This window comes from Hemitrygon akajei, chromosome 14 (assembly GCF_048418815.1).
Source record: "Hemitrygon akajei chromosome 14, sHemAka1.3, whole genome shotgun sequence".
In the NCBI taxonomy this organism is placed as follows: Eukaryota; Metazoa; Chordata; class Chondrichthyes; order Myliobatiformes; family Dasyatidae; genus Hemitrygon; species Hemitrygon akajei.
In genome coordinates, this window is record NC_133137.1 from 19,396,332 (window position 1) to 19,416,827 (window position 20,496).

Genomic DNA, 20,496 nt, shown 5'->3' on the forward strand with positions numbered 1-20,496 from the left:
TGGAACCTCCTGTGCGTCGGCTGGAACTGCTGGAGGGGAGCCTTCATGTGCCACTGGACTTTTGTGGTCTGGCAATGTACGCAGGTCCTGGCCCAGTGCTTGACCTGTTTGCGCAAACCGTGCCAGACGAATCTATCCGCTACCAGCTTGATGGACGCCGGGATGGAGGTCCTGCAGCGTGTCGAACACCCAGCACCTCCTTGCCACTGGTCGGGGTTTGCCGGTAGACACGTCACACAGGAGTCGATCCGCTGCCGGGCCAATGGAAACGTCCTCCCACTGGAGCCCCGAAACGGCAATGCAGTAAGCTGGGATCTCGGTGTCCGACCATTGTGTTTCCACCAGTGCTGCGTAGTCTACTCCTGTGGACGATATGCCTACTGAGTGGAGGCAGGGGCAAGACAGTGTGTCGGCGACAACGTCGTTCTTCCCTGCAATGTGGCGGACATCCGTGGTGAATTCTGAAATAAAGGACAGGTGCCTCTGCTGCTGAGCCGATCGTGGGTCCGATACCTTGGCCAGTGTGAAAGTGAGGGGCTTGTGGTCTGTATACACGGTGAACTCCCTTCCCTTGAGGAAGTACCAAAAATGCCGGACAGCCAGGTAGAGTGCAAGCAACTCTCTGTCGAAGGCGCTGTACTTCACCTTTGGTGGCCGTAGATGCCGGCTGAAGAAAGCGAGTGGTCGCCACTGATCCTTGACAAGCTGCTCCAGGACTCCGCCAACTGCCGTGTTGGAAGCATTGACTGTGAGTGCCGTGGGTACATCAACTCTTGGGTGCACTAGGAGGGCTGCCTTCGCCAGCGCCTCCTTGGTCTGCTCGAACGCCTCCATGGACTCCGAGTCCCATGCCACTTCTTTGGCCTTGCCGGCCATCAGGCGGAACAAGGGTCTCATGATGTGGGCTGCCGCCGGCACGAATCAATGATAAAAGTTGACCATCCCTACAAACTCCTGCAAGCCCTTGACCATGCTGGGCTTGGGGAACTGGCGGATGGCCTGGACCTTGTCGGTTGACTCTGTGGCCCAAGAAGTCGATCTCCATCAGCCCTAACTGGCACTTCGCCGGATTGATTGCCAGCCCGTGGTCGTTCAGGCGCTGGCAGAGCTGGCGCAAATGTGCCACATGCTCTTGATGCGAACTGCTGGCCACCAGGATATCGTCCAAGTAAATGAAAACGAAATCCAGGCCATGTCCCACTGAGTCCATGAGCCTTTGGAAAGTTTGGGCTGCATTCTTGAGACTTAAAAGGCATCCTCAGAAATTTGAACAAGTTGAACGGGGTGATGAGGGCCATCTTGGGCACATTGTCAGGGTGCACTGGGATCTGATGGTATCCCCTGACCAGGTCGATTTTCGAGAAGATGGTCGCTCTGTGCAGGTTCGCCGTGAAGTCCTGGATGTGGGGTACCTGGTATCTGTCAGCAGTTGTGGCGTCGTTGAGCCTTCTGTAGTTTCCGCATGGCCTCCATCCTCCTCCGGCCTTGAGCACCATGTGCAGTGGGGATGCCCACGGGCTGTCTGAGCGGTGTATGATTCCCATCTCTTCCATCTTACGGAACTCCTTGGCGTGGTGGAGCTTGTCAGGTGGAAGCCTACGAGCTCCGGCGTGCAGCGGCGGTCCTTGCGTGGGGATGTGGTGCTGCACGCCATGCTTGGGGTCGGCCGTGGAGAACTGCGGGGTGACTATGGAGAAGAATTCTGCCAACACCCTGGCAAATTCGTTACCCGAGAGGGTCATGGAATCCAGGTGGAGGGCCGGTAGCTTGGCTTCTCCGAGCTGGAAAGTCTGGAACATCTCGGCGTGGACCAAGCGCCGGCCTTTTAGGTTGACCAGGAGGCAATTGGCTCATGGGAAATCTGTCCCTAGTAGTGGCTGTGACACTGCTGCCAACACGAAAGTCCAACTGAAACAGCTGGACCCGAAATGCAGTGAGATAGTACGTCCGAATACTGGCGCCATTTGCAGCGGTGAGTTCGGAGCCTGGGACTGCATTACGAGTGTCCATGTTTGAGGGGGAGAGTACATTGACTTCGGTCCTGGTGTCTACTAGGAAGTGCCATCCGGAGTGTCGGTCCCAGAGGTACAGGAGGCTGTCTCGGTGGCCAGCCGTCGTAGCCATTAGCGATGGCTGGCCCCAACGTTTCCTGGAAAAGCACATGGTGGACAGCAGTGGCGCGTGCCTGAGCCCCATCTTTGGTGATAGAAACACCACCGTTCCGAACTTTCGTCTTTCCCCCCCCCGTGGGTCTTGGCGGCTTCGGTTGCAGGGCCTGGGCTTTGGGGTGCGCGATCATGGCTAGGCCAATGGAGGCTGCTGCACGTTGCTTGCTCTGCCGAAGGACATCTGCTTTAGCCGCGACCCTGTGTGGGTCGCTTAAATCCTCACTCGTGAGGAGGAGGCGAATGTCCTCTGGCATTTGCTCAAGGAATAAAAGGCACGGCTTATGGCCATCCATGAGCGCCAGCATATCATTCATGAGCTCGGATTGTGTGCGGTCGCCCAGGCCATCCACGTGTAGGAGCCGCGCGGCCCATTCGTGGTGGGAGAGTCCGAAGGTACGGATCAGGAGCACCTTAAGCTTAGTGTACCTGTCCTCCGTTGGCGGCTGGCGTAGGAAGTCGATGATCTGGCCCGCTTTCTCCTGGTTGAGCGCGCTGACCACATAGTAATACCGCGTGGCGTTGTCTATAATGTCTCTGATATTGAACTGGGCCTCAGCCTGCTCGAACCAAATGTGGGGCTGACTGGCCCAGAAAGTCGAGAGCTTCAGAGAGACCGTGCTGTGCGAGTTGCTCAGACTCATGGCTGGTTGCCGAGTTGCCGGTTATCAATGTAGTCGCATGCAACACACTACCAAACAAAAATCGCACGCTTAAATCTCCCCTCCCATGGGTCCCTGCGATCCACAGGGCGGACATGACGACAGACTGTCCCCGGAAGGTCTGCCCCAAGCAAACCGTGTGTCTGCCCGCGGCTCCCGATGGCGGTATGAGTCCCATGTGTGCAGGCTGCAACAATACAGTATTTGCACTCTTTGCTGCACAAAAATTCCACAAGGATGTTGGTCTTTAAGAGGCATACCCTACCAGCAAGTACAGAGAGAAATTGCATACAATGACAACCAGGGAAGAGTCTACAGGGTAGATGAAACATTCCCAATTTGCTGTGCAGGACTTAGAACTGTTCATTAATGCAAAAGATTTTAAGTGTGAGGTTTTGAATTGGGAGGGAAAGTGGGAGAAAAAAGCAGGACAGTGTTAGATGATATAGTTAAGAGAGCTTAGGAGGAAGTAATTGAGGTGGTGTCAGGTCATAGCCTATGCATTTGCAAAAGGTTTTTTCAAGTTAAGAAAACATATCTGGATGAAATGGGTACAGTCATACTGTCAAAAAAAGAAAACACATACACTCAAACACACACCAGCCAATTCTTATACAGAGATTAATTCAAATTTCAACACATGGCATGTACTTAATCTTACCATTTAAGTGAAAGTTGACAGAAAACTAAAGCAGCATTATGCATAGGATGATGGATACACTAATGGGGTATTGAATAGTAAACATCAATAAGTAGTTGGTCAAATGAGTCACAAGGCAGCAGAAAAATTCATGAAAGCAGACAGGATAGGTAGGACACATCAGGTATGTGCTCGAACATTTCATTCTGATAACAAAATATAATTAAGGCACCATTGGGAGTTATGCTAATAACACACATAAAAACAGTAAATATTTTAACAAAATGTTATTACAATAAACACTTTTCAGTGCTTCAGTATGTTTAAATTTTATGTTTACCTTTCACTATGGATGAATCAACTACATTACTGGCCTCCAGTTCCTTGACGTTATTCACATTCCATGTTGATAATACACTGTCACCTATACCCTAAAACACAATGGTATATAAATCCATAAAGTTTAGCTTTTGTTAATAGGAAAGTAATGAAACTTCAGAGATTATTTGCACATTTTATGCAATTGCCCTTTGCATGTTATGCATATCCTGATGCTGGCACGTCAATGCCTTTGTAAACAGAGATAACAGATGAGGGGAAGGTTTAGTCCAGGCAAGTAACTGCAGTCCATTTTGTAGTTTTTAATGCCAGTTGTGGGGGGGGGGGGGGGTAGAGAATCAAACAGTTATCATAATGCATGGTTTGCCCATAGAGCAGTCTATTGGGTTTCAGAAGAGCAAATGAAATTTCTTCTTAGTAATGAATGCAGTTTGGGTCACCTTACTAACATATCAGCGGGCTGCAAACTGAGGTATGCCAAACGAAAATCAGCAGGAACAGCCCAGAATGATCCCAATGCCAGAAATGTAAATGTAATGCCAGACTGCAATCTTGATCATAGTTTTCAGCGACGAAAAAGAATGCAGTTTAAGTTTTGATCCTTTAAATAGCAGAATTGCGGATAGCAAAATAGGATTGATATCTCTAATCTCCAAGCAGTTTTCAGACCATCAGTTGAAGTTTGCACCAATAATTAATTCTGCTTGTTGCTGTATTTTGATGTCATGTGAAACTGGTCATTATACCAGAAAACAGACATTTTTCCAAATAAAAATATCCCACCAAAAAGTTGGGTATCAAATTTCCTACCATTTTGACAAGGATTTCCACCAGATTAAACTGATATGCAACAGTAAAACACTCATTTCCCAAAAAAGATGCATGTAGGAATTTCTGGTTTACTGTCCCTAACTTTTCACAAGTTTTTTTGTGTTTCTAATTTATTATTAAAAAACATATACTACTTCATACAAGACAATCTTCTCAGACACAAAAATCCACTCTTTATATCTGTGGAAGTTCACCCTTCTGTAAATGGAACAAAAATGCTGAGACACAATGGAAAGAACAAGTTAGACCTTCACCCCTGCCAAAATTCAAATCGTCAATGATTTCACACTGGGCTCAGATTTGAATTCTGAAGTGTTTAAGTGATCTTGATTTCTTCAAGAAATGGAATTTTATATCAGAAACTGAGAATTTAGATCACTCTTACAGATAAATGTCAAATGACTAATGCCCAATGAAAAGAAGGAATTCACTTACGCCAACAAGCAGTTTAATGTTACTTTGCAAACCAGCGATCACTGCATGGTTACAGCCAGCTGTGTGTTTATCTTCAGCCTGCACAAATCTGATCTTCATTTGTTCTTTCAGCTAATGAAGAGAAAAAAACAATTTTAAAATTAACTGCAATATATTTCTGGAAGTATTAAGAGATAACCATTAAAATCTAGCAGTCTTACCATTTTTATTGTACTGAAGTCCTTTGTTTCAATTGCTGTAAAATAAAATGAAAACCATCAGAAACAAATAGTACTGAAGTTTTAAAATCTCTAAATTACTTTCTCTGTACCATTCTTCAAAGGTTAGTCCGAGAAGTTTGATGCCATTCAATAAGAAACTTGGAATCTAAAGATGGGTCTCAGCCACCAACAGTAATGAGAAAGAAGTGATATACATAAAGGAAACAGCAACAACTACAGCAGGAGAGTTCCTTTTGTCCTATTTGCCTTATGTTTGGCCCGTTCCTATCTATGAACTTGTCCAATTGTCTTTTAAACATTTGTACCAGCCTCAACCACTTCCTCTGACAGCTCAACCTATATACCCATACCCCGTGACACTCAGGTGCTCTTTAAATCTTTGCCCTCTCAGTTTAAACCTAGCCCTCCTGCTTTAGACTCCCCTATAATGGGAAGAAAACTGTGACTATCCACTTAACTATGCCCCTCATGAATTCTTTTGTTAAAATTTCAGCCTCCTTTACTTCAGAGAAAACAGTCCTAGCATATCCAGTCTCTTCTTGTAACTTAAACACTCCTATCCCAGAAATATCCTCATAAAACTTTTCTGCACCTCTCTAGCTTAATCAGAAGCATCCTATAACATAGCAATAGAACTGTGCACAATATTCTAGGTGTGGGATTACCAATTTCTCATACAGCTGTAATATGGCATCCCAGCTATTGTACTCAATGCTCATATGATGAAGACAAGATGCTATATGTTTACTTCATCAAGTTGTCTAAACTCTACCCTTACAGCCTAATGATTTACCATTAAAGGCAATACAAATCTTACCTTTCTGAAGTCTAGCAAGCTGAAGACATGAAACCCAGAAGAAACCACTGTTGGTTAGCAGAACCACATAGTAGGTGCCTAAAAAATCAGGGGAAATTAAAGTTTTAACCGCACCATAACTTTACTGAAAAGGATGAGATTCCTATCACAAATTGATGACTAAAATGTTCAACTTATTCCTGGAGAAAACCATCAGTTACAGTTGAAAACTGAGGTTGAATGTACAAAAGTAGCAATCTTAATGGAAAAGAACAAAAAGGAAAAGATTGAAGGTGTTATACTCTTCTCTCAGCCTGTGAAAAAGTACAACGAAGCAAAATACATAAAAAGAAAAATAATACATTTAAATTGCCACAAAACAAGCTGGAAAATTTAATCTAAATTGAACTTGAACATAGCCATTAGGAGAACTGCTTACAGATGGGCCTTGTCAAATAGGCCTTGTCATTCATTCCAATGAAGCACAGAGCAGATGTACCAAGCAAACAATTTACAAGTGACAAAAAGACATTTAAGATGATCGCAAAAATCTTGATAAGCAAATTTATGGATTATGTTAAAAGATAGTGACAGACAGTAGAAACATGAAAATGAAAGGACTTCCTGAGTTACAAATGAACTGACTAATGGAAATCTGACTTTGCAAATGTATGGGAGAACTTTTTTTAAAAAAGTACTTCTGAAGCTAGTAAAAATAAATAGTTTCATGGTATACACTAATGGCTGGATATTGCATATATTCCTATCATTAGTTTAATTATAGGAATTGTTAGGATGAATATTTAATGAAATGAAATTATAGAATCTGAATTTGGCTTATTATTGTGTCATGTCAGTCCATGTCACAATGAGGTCACTCTTGGGTTTGAGGAGCAACACCTTATATTCTGTCTGGGTAGCCTCCAACTTGATGGCATGAACACTGATTTCTCAAACTTCCGGTAATGCCCTCACCACCCCCCCTCACCATTCACTTTTCCTGTTCTCATCTTATCTCCTTACCTGCCCATCGCCTCCCACTGGTGTTCCTCCCTCTTTTCTTTTTTCCATGGTCTTCTGTCCTCTCCCATCAGATTTCCCCTTCTCCAGCTGTGTACCTCTTTTGCCAATCAACTTCCCAGTTCTTTAATTCACCCCTGCTCCCCTTCCAGGTTTCACCTATCACCTTGTGTTTCTACCTCCTCTCCTCTTCTGACTCTGACTCATTTTTTTCTACAGTCCTGATGAATGGTCCAAAATGTCGACTATTTACTCTTTTCTATAGAAGCTGCCTGGCCTGCTGAGTTCCTCCAGCATTTTGTGTGTTGCTTGGATTTCCAGCAATTGCAGATTTTCTCGTTTGTAAATGGCTTATTATCACTGTTTCGTAAAGTATTTTTGTTGCTTTGCAGCAGCAACACAGTTCAAACTAATAATCACTACATACTTCAAAATAAATAAATAAATAAATAATGTGAAATTGGGAAAAGTATTATGGACTGTTCAGAAATCTGGTAACAGAGAAGTGGTTTCTGAATTGCTGAGTGTGGATCTTCAGACTCCTGTTCCGCTCTGATCAGAATAAAGCGAAGGGGGCATTTCCTGGATGATGAAGGCCTTTAATGATGATGCGATCTTTTTGAGGCCACACCTTTTGAAAATATCTTCAATGGTGGGGAGGGTGCCACGATGGAGCAAGTGTATATAGTGCTATCACATGGGTTAATGTAGAAAATACATGTTTCTCTTATGGGGAAACTTCTGTTCCTAGGAACAATCCAAGGCTCTTTACATAACCTGGATACAGTCTGTATTAGAGACGTATACAGCAAAGAAAGGAGAAAAGATGTGAAGCCATAAATGGCTTTGATCTCTATGAAAATTGAATCTGAATCAATGTCAACACAATCCAGTGGCTGCTGAGTGAACAGGATTATATACAAGTTATGATATTGGCAGGACTTTGGATACGCTGATGCTGACAGCCTTGAAAGCCATTTAACATTCCAGGTATTAGCAAGGTACTGGCAGAAGTCTTCAAAACACTTGAAGTAAAAGGGGTTACTCAAAGTAAGGCATTAGAGTTCTAAATGGGAGGTTGAGTTTGACCAATCTTAAATGTAAAATAGGTTAAATTAAAAAAAATAGAAAAACTTGAGAGAAACCTCAGAAATTTAGCCAACATCTGTGGATAAAAGAGAAGCAGGGAGACAGCTTCAGTCTTTATAGATGCTGGTCTGATTACTCACTATTATCAACAACCTCCATTTTCTGCTTTGTACAGGTAAATTGATTCATCTCATCTGGGAGTTGTAAAAGGACTTTTACTAAAGTACAAAGGCCAAAGTGAATTAACTTCAATGGAATGTGGCCAAATGGATAGACATTTACAAGAATTAACAAGGTGATGGAAAAAGCATTTTATTGATTGGGAAATGGGAGTTGGGATGTGGGATTTGACCCAAAGTATTTCTCTTTCAACAGATGCTGCCTAACTTAAGAGTGTTTACAGCATTTTGTGTTTGTAATTCAGATGCCCAGCATCTGCAATTTTTATGATTTATAGATTATTCCTTACCATTTTATAATGACCATTGTTACACTTACTGTATGTTCAAATTACCGAGATTTAACTAACTGATCAGCAAAGGAAAAACTAAATCAGCAGATGATTCCAATTTAAGCATTACAATAAACCACAGAAAGGTCAATACAATGAGCATTATAGAAAAGACTATGAAATAATGTATTAAGTAACAATAGGAAAGTAAATATACCTTTAATGTTAAGATTTTAAAGCTGTGAATAAAGGAGTCTTGATGTGCACAGACAGATATTTGCTATAGCTTGGTTTATATCTAAAGATATAAAATACAAAACTAAAGCTGAACCTGCACATTGCTTCAATTAGTCTGCAGGTGGAGTACTGTGTCCAGTTATGAGCACCAACTATACCAAACGGCACAGAGCAATGATTCACCAAGTATTGAGGGAAGTAAATTACTACTGTACCTAATCAAAAGACAACAGGCAGTAAAAGTAAATTCCTGTAGAATCTACATGGGAAAAGGTAGTGACTTCGAATCTTAAGTTGAGGAAGACGAAAGGATTGGCTGAACTCCACATCAACAACATAGCCAAAATCAGTTTAAATTAGAACTTTCTGCTTCAGTAAGGAAGTCTCAGTGTTTCAGACCACAAGACACAGGAGCAGAATTATTCCATTCGGCTCATCAAGTCTGCTCTGCCATTCCATCGTGCCTGATTTATTTTCCCTCTCAATCCCAACCTCCTGCCTTCGCCCCATAACCTTTAATGCCCTGATTAATCAAAAACCTATCAACCTCAGCTCTAAATATACTCAATGACTTGGCTTCTACAGTAGCCTGTGACAATAGACAATAGGTGCAGGAGTAGGCCATTCAGCCCTTTGAGCCAGCACCACCATTCAATGTGATCATGGCTGATCATCCACAATCAGTACCCTGTTCCTGCCTTCTCTCCGTATCCCTTGACTCCGCTATCTTTAAGAGCTCTATCTCTTTCTTGAAAGCATACAGAGAATTGGCTTCCACTGCCTTCTGAGGCAGAGCATTCCATAGACCCACAACTCTCTGGGTGAAAAAGTTTTTCCTCAACTCTGTTCTAAATGGCCTACCCCTTATTGTTAAACTGTGGCCTCTGGTTCTGGACTCCCCCAACATCAGGAACATGTTTCTTGTCTCTAGTGTGTCCAATCCCTTAATAATCTTTTATGTTTCAATCAGATCCCCTCTCAACCTTCTAAATTCCAGTGTATACAAGCACAATTGCTCCAATCTTTCAACATATGACAGTCCCACCATCCTGGGAATCAACCTTGTGAACCTACACTGCACTCCCTCAATAACAAGAATGTCCCTCCTCAAATTTGGAGACCAAAACCAAACACAATACTCCAGGTGTGGTCTCACCAGGGCCCTGTACAACTGCAGAAGGACCTCTTTGCTCCTATACTCAACTCCCCTTGTTATGAAGGCCAACATGCCATCAGCTTTCTTCACTGCCTGCTGCACCTGCGTGCTTACTTTCAGTGACCGATGAACAAGGACACCTAGATCTCGTTGTACTTCCCCTTTTCCTAACTTGACACCATTCAGATAGTAATCTGCCATCCTGTTCTTGCCACCAAACTGGATAACTTCACATTTATCCACAATAAACTGCATCTGCCCACTCACCCAACCTGTCCAAGTCACCCTGCATTCTCATAACATCCTGCTCATATTTCACACTGCCACCCAGCTTTGTGTCATCTGCAAATTTGCTAATGTTACTTTTAATCCCTTTATCTAAATCATTAATGTATATTGTAAATAGCTGCGGTCCCAGCACCGAGCATTGCGGTACCCCACTAGTCACTGCCTGCCATTCTGAAAAGGACCCGTTAATCCCTACTCTTTGTTTCCTGTCCGCCAACCAATATTCTATCCATGTTAGTACCCTACCCCCAAAACCATGTGCTCTAATTTTGCCCACTACTCTCCTATGTGGGACCTTATCAAAGGCCTTCTGAAAGTCCGGGTACACTACATCCACTGGTTCTCCCTTGTCCATTTTCATAGTTACATCCTCAAAAAATTCCATAAAATAAGTTAAGCATGATTTCCCCTTTGTAAATCCATGCTGACTCGGACTGATCCTGTTACTGCTATCCAAATGTGCCGTTATTTCATCTTATATAATTGACTCCAGCATCTTCCTCACCACTGATGTCAGGCTAACTGGTCTATAATTCCCTGTTATCTCTCTCCCTCCTTTCTTAAAAAGTGGGATAACATTAGCTATCCTCTAATCCTCAGGAACTGATCCTGAATCTATAGAACATTGGAAAATGATTACCAATGCGTCCACAATTTCTACAGCCACCTCCTTAAGTACCCTGGGATGCAGACCATCAGGCCTTGGGGATTTATCAGCTTTCAGTCCCATCAGTCTACGCAACACCATTTTCTGCCTAATGTGAATTTCCTTCAGTTCCTCCGTTACCCGAGGTCCTCTGGCCACTATTACATCTGGGAGATTGGATCTGTCTTCACTAGGGAAGACACAGACAAAGTACCTGTTCAACTCATCTGCCATTTCCTTGTTCCCCATAATAAATTCACCTGTTTCTGCCTTCAAGAGCCCAACTTTGGTCTTAACTAATTTTTTCCTCTTCACATACCTAAAGAAGCTTTTACTATCTTCCTTTATATTCTTGGCTAGCTTACCTTCATATTGCCTTTTTAGTAATCTATTGCTCTTTAAAAGTTTCCCAGTCCTCTGGCTTCCCACTCATCTTTGCCATGTTATACTTCTCTTTTATTTTATTTAGCCAGAGGATGATGAATCCCAGATTCATCACCCTCTGGCTAAAGAAATCCCTCTTCATCTCTGTTCTAAATTGTTGGCCCACTGTTCTGATGCTGTGCCCTCTGGTTCTAAACTCCCCCACTAAACATGCTCTCCACAGCCACTCTATCTAGCCTTTTGATAAGTAAGTACAGGCCCAGTCATCGTATGCTCGTGTTAACCCTTTCATTCCTGGGATCATTGCTGTGAACTTCTCCAAATGCCAGCACATTTTTTCTTAATAAAGCCTAAACTGTTCACAATACTCTAAGAGCAGTCTGACAAATGCCTTAGAAAGCCTCAGCATGACATCCTTGTTTTTGTATTCTAGTCCTTTCGAAATGAATTCTAACATTGCATTTGCCTTCCTTACCACTGACTGAACCTGCAAGTTCAAAGTTTCATTTCATTATCAAAATATGTATGCAGAGTACAACTTACAGTTGTCTTCTCCAGATAGCCGTAAAATACAGAAAAGCATAGTAGTTGAAAGAAAGACATCAATTCCCCCCCCCCGGCACGAAAAGAAACAAAAACTTGCAAACCCCAAACCTCCCCAACCCTTCCCTCAAACTAACAGATCACCTACATGGAGAAACAACAAAAACATCAAAGCCCAAAGCCACAGCCTGCCAATCAGCAACAAGAATGGACAAGAACACACAAAAAAAAACAGAATTAAAAGCGGCCAATATGAACTACAGTCCAATCCATAAATCTCAAGAATTTCGATAACATTTCTGAGAGCACCAGGAACCAGCTCCGAGGGCAGCACTCGAACCAGCGGAGCCTCTGAGAACTTCTCACTCGCTTCCACATTTGCCTCAATGTTTCAATCTGCATCGTCGCTTTGTAGTCAATCATGGCCCCTTGTCTCTGAGCAGAGTGCTAGCTCATTCGATCGAACTACAGACAAAGTCACAGGCTCCAACAGTTTCAAAAACATAGATAAAAAGAATAAGTAGAAGACATCAAAAAACTGAAATGATTGACTATCGAGAAGGTGCTGCCTGAGGAATCGTTGTTCACTGGCACCATCTTGACAGAAAGATAATCTTTGGGGAACCTTGCAGAAGGACTCCCAGGTCCCCAAATACCTCTCATTTCTGAATCTCCCCCCCCCCCCCCATTTAGAAAATAGTCTATGGTTTTACTCTTTCTCCCAAAGTGCATGACCCTACACTCTATTCCATCTGCCCATTCTCCCTATCTGTCTAGATCCTTCTGCAGACTCTCTGCTTCCTCAACACAACCTGCCTCTCCACCTGTCGTCATATTTTCTGCAAACTTGGCCACACTACCATAAATTCCTTCATCCAAATCTGACATATAACATGAAAAGAAGTGGTCCTAATACCGACCCATGCGGAACATCACTTGTCATAGGCAGCCAATCAGAAAAGTCTCCCTTTATTCTGACTCCTTGGCTCCTGCCAGTCAGACAATTTTCTATCCATGCTAGTATCTTTCCTTTAATACCACTTATCTTGTTAAGTAGCCTTATGTGGCACCTTGTCAAAGGCCTTCTGAAAATCCAAATAAACATCTATTGACTCTCTTTTGTCTATCCTGTCTTATTCTAACAAATTCTAACAGGTTTATCAGGCAAAATTTCTTCGTAAGGAAACCATGCTGACTTTGATCTATTTTGTCATGTGCCACCAAGTACATGGAAACCTCATCCTTAATGATAGACTCCAACACCTTCCCAACTACTGAGGTTAGGCTAACTGGCCTATAATTTCCTTCCTTCTGCCTCCTGTCCTTCTTGAAGACGGGAGTGACATTTGCATTCTTCCAGTCCTCCAGGACCATTCCAGAATCTAGTGATTCTTGGAGGATCATTATTAATGCTTCCTCAATCTCTTCAGCTACCTCTTTCAGAACCCTAAGCTGTAGTCCATCTGCTATCTACCTCAAGACCTTTTAACTTCCTAAGCACCCTCTCCTTTGTAGTGACAATGATCCTCACTTTTATACCCTGACTCTCTTGCTTTTCTGGCATTCTGCTAGTATCTTTCACAGGGAAAGCAGATTCAAAATACTTACAAGTTTGTCTGCCTTTTCTTTGCTCCTGTTACTACCTCTCCAATGTCATTTTCCAGTGTTCCAATGTCTACTCTCGTCTACCTTTTACTCTTTATACATCTGAAAAAAAACTTTTCATATCCTCTTTTGTATTATTGGCTAACTTTTGTAAAATTGTAAAGTTAGATAACCTTCTAAAAATTCCTTAAGTGTATAGTAGACACCTGGCTTGATAGGGCAGTTAAGGAAAAAATATCAGCTGCAATATCAGCAACAACATTCGGCTTCCAATGTCAAAATATGGTAAAAGTAAACAAGGGAAAATGTTCTTTTTTTTTGATAACCAAAAACAATTGCTGAATCAAAAAAAAGGCACCTGATTGAGGGACTTCCTCCTCCAAAGTAAGGCTTAGGTAAGTCTTCCCTTTTGAAGAGTTCTTCATCAATGACTGCCAAGGAAGTTAAAAAGCTATAAATGAACATGTTATTTATGGCACAATTGAATACTAACTTCTAAAATAATTAATTACAGAACTCCAACAGCAGCAACAATGCTAATTAATAATATTAGCAGATGCAACAACATACGGTAGTATGTGGTTCATGTCACATTCCTCAAAAAGTAACAAACACTTATTCCTGGAAATAATTTACATTTGATATCAACTTGTCTGACCATTCAAATTCACAAAACAAAATTACTATGAAAACTTAAAAGATCAGGAACCTTGGAAGTCACAAAGAATCACCGCTGAGAAAAGCACTTTTTGGAATGTTTTGATATCAAAAGATTGTTTAGTTAATCCCATCTACCAAAGTAAACGTCAACTTACATTAGTTAATAAGGTTTGTCTGGACTTTACATGCAGTAGATGAAGATTTCCATTTCTTTCTCCAACCATCAGAAACTGTCCTTCCTGACAAAGTGCCACCACATCCACTTCAGTTTCTACAGTTGACACAGCAGAAAATTCAAATATATTAGGATCACCTGAGGGCAGGCTTTCCTACAATTCATTACCCTAAAGTGCTCTGTTTTGAAGGAGGCACAACCAGATATAATTGGTATACAGAAATTATCTTGTCCAATTACATTAATTTCCAAATGATTTAAAAGTCACAATCAAATAATTTTAAAAACTCAACCATTTAGTTCCATGCAAGATCGGTTATTGAAATAAAACTGTATCCCAGCAACTTTCAAGGAACAAAAGGAGGAAAACTAGAACCAGTGTATTTAGCCTCAATTTATCAACACACTTAGGAGGAAAGAGAAACTAATTATGTAAGAACCTTTCACCGAACGAATCACTGTATTTGAAACCCGCTTAAGCATGTGGTACCATGCTTTATAAATGTTTATATTTAAAGTAACGTTGCATATCAGCTGTTTCACATGCTCTCATCTCAACTTACCGGTAAATATTTTAATGACAATTGAGCAATATTTCAAGCATATTACAGTTGCCCTGATGGTCTGCCAAACTAGCATTCCTATCACTTGCACACTTAACACTGCTGTTTGAATTGATATAAAAATCACTAAGTGTCCAGTTATTACAGGAACTGCCTTTTTTAGTACATAGTGAATTTTTCTCTCAGCTGTGTTGCTGAGACTCTCGGTATCCCAAGTTAAATACAGTAAGTTTTATTCATGATAGATGTTGGACCTAAATCAGCTATTTTGTGTTTTGCTGTTGCAATCCACAGAAAATGCTTCATACTGCTACTACCCAACTATTTCTTAATTATCATTTAAACTAAACAGCAATAATGACTTTAAGGGCATGGCTTTTGAAATCAAATTATGTTTTCAGTATTCATCAGATGTTTACATCTTTCAGATACTGAATTTGCTTTAAAGCTCATTTACAGAGCTCTCAGTGGAAAAAGCTCAGAACAGATTTAGGACAGGCAAACTGCATTGGTATAAAGGCATTTAAGATAACAATCCTGATTCACTAGTTGGAAAGGAATTGGAAAAATTTGCAGTTCAACTGAAGCATTGATTACTCTTTCGTACCGGGCAATAAAGATAATATTTCTAAGTAATTCATACAGGCATAAAGCTTTAGGACATCCACAGCTTCAGTACAAGCACAAGTCTGTACTTATTTTTGCATCAACAGCACCCCCAGGCTGCATTACTGTACTTTTTAGGAAGCCTGCCAAAAATCTGAGAACTTTATAATTGCATTGCTAACAATTGCCTATTAACTGGTCCTCGTAGGTGCAACTAGAAGCTGTTGTGATGGTCTTCTTCAACTCTCTAGAATACTTTGGATTAAAGTAAGGGAATAAGCCTATATTACTCACCAAATTGAAGCTGCAGCACCACTGACTGACAAATCTGGTCCATAATTAATACTGACTGGTCCACCACCACCACACAGCCATCAGAATTGCTGTAGGCATAAAGTCTGGGACTGACCGACACCTAAGTAACAAGTGAATATTATATTTTATATAATGTTAGGGTTAATTCGAGACTGCCATTACAGGTCAGGAGTGGCTCACGTAATGAGAGGGAGGGGGAAAGCGAAACTGGGGACTCCGCTACACCGAAACTACTAGTGTCACGCGATTCAGTAAACAAAAGAAACAGGTAACTCGTGCGTGTATGACATCGGGCCAATAAGATGGACACAAGTGCCCGATGTTACCTAATATGTAGCGGGGGGTTGTGCTGGGGGGAAAAGGGATATAAATAAGAGCAGATTGTAAGGGGAGGTCGGAACGCGCCTTCTCCAGCGACTCCGTCGATTCGCTGTACCAGTTACGAATTCTGCAATAAACCTAAGTTTTGTAATATTCCGGTGTTGGTTGTCTCTCTTCCTAAACGAACACAGGGCAGAATTTCAAGCCCAACAATAACAACTATTAAATTTGTCAGTTAAAAACTAAATAGATGATATTGAAAGTGGAGTATCATATCTGATGTAAAAATAAATTTGGTTTCTCAAAATCAACCATTTGCAAATCTAAACAGAATGAAAAATGAATTATCGATATGCATATTTTTAAAACAACTTGAAAGTTTGATTCATTCAGTCATGTTGAAACTGGATAGCTTTCCTATAAGCAATGGCCCTGTCTTAAAACAAATTATTCACTTGATTTTTGCATGATATATCAATTACCAGACTTTGAGTATTAAAATATTTACTTTTTGCAGTGTGAATATAAAACACGTAGCAAACCAAAAGGACCATTGACCAATCAACACATTGTCACAGAGTTGTACAGGCTTTTGACAACAATGTTTAATAAATGGAGTTCTAGCAGTGATTTACAGCAGTGGTTTTGTGTATTGAAAGTGACTTCAGGTGTTCTTTTCAATGGCCAAGTCATATTGATTAATTGAAATACAACAATGGCATACTAGCTATTTATACCAGAACAACTATTTTATTGTTTTTGAGGTGTATTTACACAGTAATATGATGCAGATTAGGCCCTTCCAGCCACACCCCCCCCCCCCAAACCCACAACCCCGATTAACCCTAACCCAATCAATCACAGGACAATTTACAATGACCAATTAACCTATCTAGTACGTATCTGGACTGTGGGAGGAAATCGAAGCACCCGGAAACCCCACCTATTCCACACTAAAAGGTAGGGAGACCTCTCTGAACAGTGCCCGAACTTAACTCCGGTTTTAGGAGCATCCCAAGCTGTAATAACATTGCGTTAAATGGGCGGTGACCTGCTTCACTTTCTGGTGTCCCCATAAACATATTTTAAAGAAACTTACCGACACCGAAGAGGATATTTTAGCGATAGTATCAACTTGATAAAGCGCTGTACCACTCTCTTTTCTGGCCTCAAAATTTAGCCGACCACTACCCGTGTCATCGTTTGTGAGAAGTTCAATGTCATTCCACATCTTGAACAACTGCTATAATCAAAAATGCACAGGTATTAACAATCACTTTTTTTTATTCATATAGCACCCTTAACATAGCAAATCACAAAATGCTTCAAACGAGCATTATTAAACAGAGGTTTGAAGCATTTAGTCATAACCACAAGGCTGTCAAAAAGATTAATTTTAAACTTATAGAAATACATGGTAGGGAAGGTTATTGAGATGATTTCAGAATGCAGGATTTCAGCAGCTTAATGTAGACTAAGGGAGATCAGGAGGCTAAAAAGGGAAAGGAGAATGCAAATATGAGTGTTATAGAACTGAAGATTTCAGAAACATGCAGCAGTGGAGCCTCAGGGAAATCTGCAAAACAAGATGAGAATCTGAAATTATTATGCTATCCAACTAGAAACTCATGTAAGTACTCGGCGGAATGGTCTCCCAGTCTACGTCGGGTCTCACCAACATACAGGAGGCCGCACGGTGAGCGCTGAATACAGTAAATGACCCTGACAGGTGAAGTGTCGCCTCATCTGGGAGGACTGTTTGGGTCCCTGGATGGTCGTGAGGGAGGAGGTGTAGGGCCAAGTGTGGCACTTACTCCGCTTGGAAGGATAAGTGCCAGGAGGGAGAGCAGGACCAATGGACAAGGGAGCAATCCCTGCGGAAAGTGTGTGTGTGTGGTGGGATCTAGTTGAAGGTGGCCGAAGTTTCGGAGAATTGTGCGCAGGACGCGGAGGCTGGTGGGGTGGCAGGTGAGGACAAGCGGAACCTTATCCCCGGTGGGGTAGCGAGAGGATGGGATAAGAGTTGACCTGCGCCAAATGGAATAGATGCGGTCGAGGGCAGCGTTGATGGAGGAAAAAGGGAAGCCCCTTTCTTTGAAAAAGGAGGGTATCTCCTTCGTTCTGAAGCGAAAAGCCTTATCCTGAGAGCAGATGCGGCGGAGACAGAGGAATTGGGAGAAGGGGATGGCATTATTTTTATAAGTAACAGGGTGGGAGGAGGTATAGTCTAGGTAGTTGTGAGAGTCCGTGGGTTTATATTAGACATCAATCTATAATAGTTTATAATAGGCCCCAAAGGGCGGCTGCTCTTGGAAGCTAAAACAGCGCAAAAAATAACAAACATAGCGATTGAAAGGACACTTACCGTCAAGAAGGCAGACGCTAAGTTTAAAAAAAAGATATTTAGAACGTCATCCAAAACGATCGGAAAACAGATTTTAAAAAAACTCTTTTGTCAGAAATGAACCTCTCCTCACAAATTTTATTTCAAATTGGCGGGATAGAGCAAACTCCCATCACGTCTCGCGCTTAGAAGCGGACGTGATGGTAAGCCCCGCCCACCCGGGTGGTCACGTGATCGGCCCTGCTGGAACGTGGCAAAGCATCTCTGCTCGTGTAGGTTCCTTCAATAATACTGTACTGTATCAGCATGAGCTACTAGAGGTGTGAAGTATTGCTTTCCGTCTGCAACATAGTTACTACAGTGCCTCTCCAATGCGTAATTAATAATGCAATTGGAGAGGTATGACAGAAAGGACAGCGAAATAGCTTTTGAGACTAGATGACAGGAATAAATGACTAATAGATGACTAAAGGAATAAAAAATCTTTTGTAAGTAGCCCTCTCAACTTGCTGATGCCCCGGCTGAGCAATTCACAATACTGCATCAAGCATTTCAAGTTTGTTACGTTAATGGCATTTTACTCTCAATGTTTCGATTTAATTTAATGATTATAACTAAAGACATGGGTTGAGAGAAAGATGTTTTAAAATCTACTTCGGAATGGTATTTGCATTTCAGTGACAAACACAAAATGCTGGGGGAACTCAGCAGGTCAGGTAGCATCTATGGAGAAAAAGTAAAGAGCCAACGTTTCAGGCTGAGACTGGACTTTTCCACGGATGCTACCTGACCTGCTGAGTTCCTCCAGCATTTTATGTGTGTTGCTTGGATTTCCGCCATCTGCAGATTTTCTCTTTGTATTTCAATGTTGCAATTGCATATGGCGAACTATATGCCAAAACATTGTTTTGCATTCATTATCATGGGCTTTTATCATTTTCTTTAAATGTACTTATGTAGAAAAACTTTATTCGGAACAAGATAAAACAAAATCTTTAATGGTCATTTTACTTTCTAGCTTTCAGAATTTGAAACCACCAGGGGGAAAAAAAAAAGATAATTCAGAAGGCCTTTTGACTGTAGCAGAGTTACTAATGACTAGTGTTTGTCAAAGTTAAAATAAAGACAAAAATGCTGGAAATGTTCAGCAGTTCAAGCCACAACTGTGGGTGTTAACATTTCAGGTTGAAGATCCTTCATCAGAGTTGTGAAGGAGAGGAAAAGAAGTTGTTCGGCTAAAGCAATGGGTGAATGTAGGGTTGGGGAATATCTGTGACCAAAAGGATAAGCTGTTGAGCATGTCTTGCTGCTATTCATCTACAGTGGCGTAGTGGTTAGCATTGGAGTTCGGAGTTCAATTCTGCCACTATCTGTAAGTAGTTTGTACGTTCTCCCTGTGACTGCATGAGTTTCCTCCTGGTGCTCCAGTTTCCCTCTACAGTCCAAAGACGTACTGGTTAGTGGGTTAATTGGCCATTGTAAATTGTCCTGTGATTAGGCTAGGGTGAAATCGGGAGTTGCTGGGTGGCGTGGGTCGAAGAGGCTGTTCTGTGCAGTAGCTTAATAAAAAATAGAAAAATCATTTTCTTGCAGTCATTCACAGCATAATTAAGAAATACAATAGAATCAGTGAGTAACTACACACAAAGACTGACAATCACTGTGCAAATACAAATAAATAGTACTGAGAACACCTATTGTTGACTCTATAGTTTGTGGAACCAGTTCACTCATCAACTTTACTTTGCAGTTTTCTTTAGCTAATATCGCAGTAGTTTGTAATGAGTCCAAAACACAGAACAGGTTTAGAGTATGCTGGTCAGTGGGAGAACCTTAAATCACCAGGTACGGTATATACCAGGCTGTTTATTCCCACCCATAGATGCTGCCTGACCTGCTGAGCTCCTCCAGCACTTTGCGTATATATTGCACAGTATTCAGCAGTCTCTTATTAAATTTCTACATCCTTCTCCAAATGTTTAACCAACCAACACAAAAGAGTGT

The 20,496-nt window shown here is 41.7% G+C and overlaps 1 protein-coding gene across 1 annotated transcript in view; it reads right to left on the reverse strand.

Moving 5' to 3' along the window:
• The window catches only part of kntc1 (kinetochore associated 1), a 160,274-nt gene extending 141,633 nt beyond the window's left edge, over positions 1-18,641 (reverse strand). Inside the window, exons 1-9 of the mRNA XM_073065544.1 lie at positions 18,514-18,641; positions 17,248-17,391; positions 15,807-15,927; positions 14,324-14,439; positions 13,867-13,939; positions 6,111-6,188; positions 5,273-5,307; positions 5,073-5,183; positions 3,808-3,898 (exon numbers count right to left, since the gene is read on the reverse strand). Coding sequence (XP_072921645.1) covers positions 3,808-3,898; positions 5,073-5,183; positions 5,273-5,307; positions 6,111-6,188; positions 13,867-13,939; positions 14,324-14,439; positions 15,807-15,927; positions 17,248-17,379 — 757 coding nt within the window. The 5' untranslated portion in view covers positions 17,380-17,391; positions 18,514-18,641. The remainder of the gene's footprint in view (positions 1-3,807; positions 3,899-5,072; positions 5,184-5,272; positions 5,308-6,110; positions 6,189-13,866; positions 13,940-14,323; positions 14,440-15,806; positions 15,928-17,247; positions 17,392-18,513) is intronic.
• Between the last annotated feature and the right edge of the window lie 1,855 nt (positions 18,642-20,496).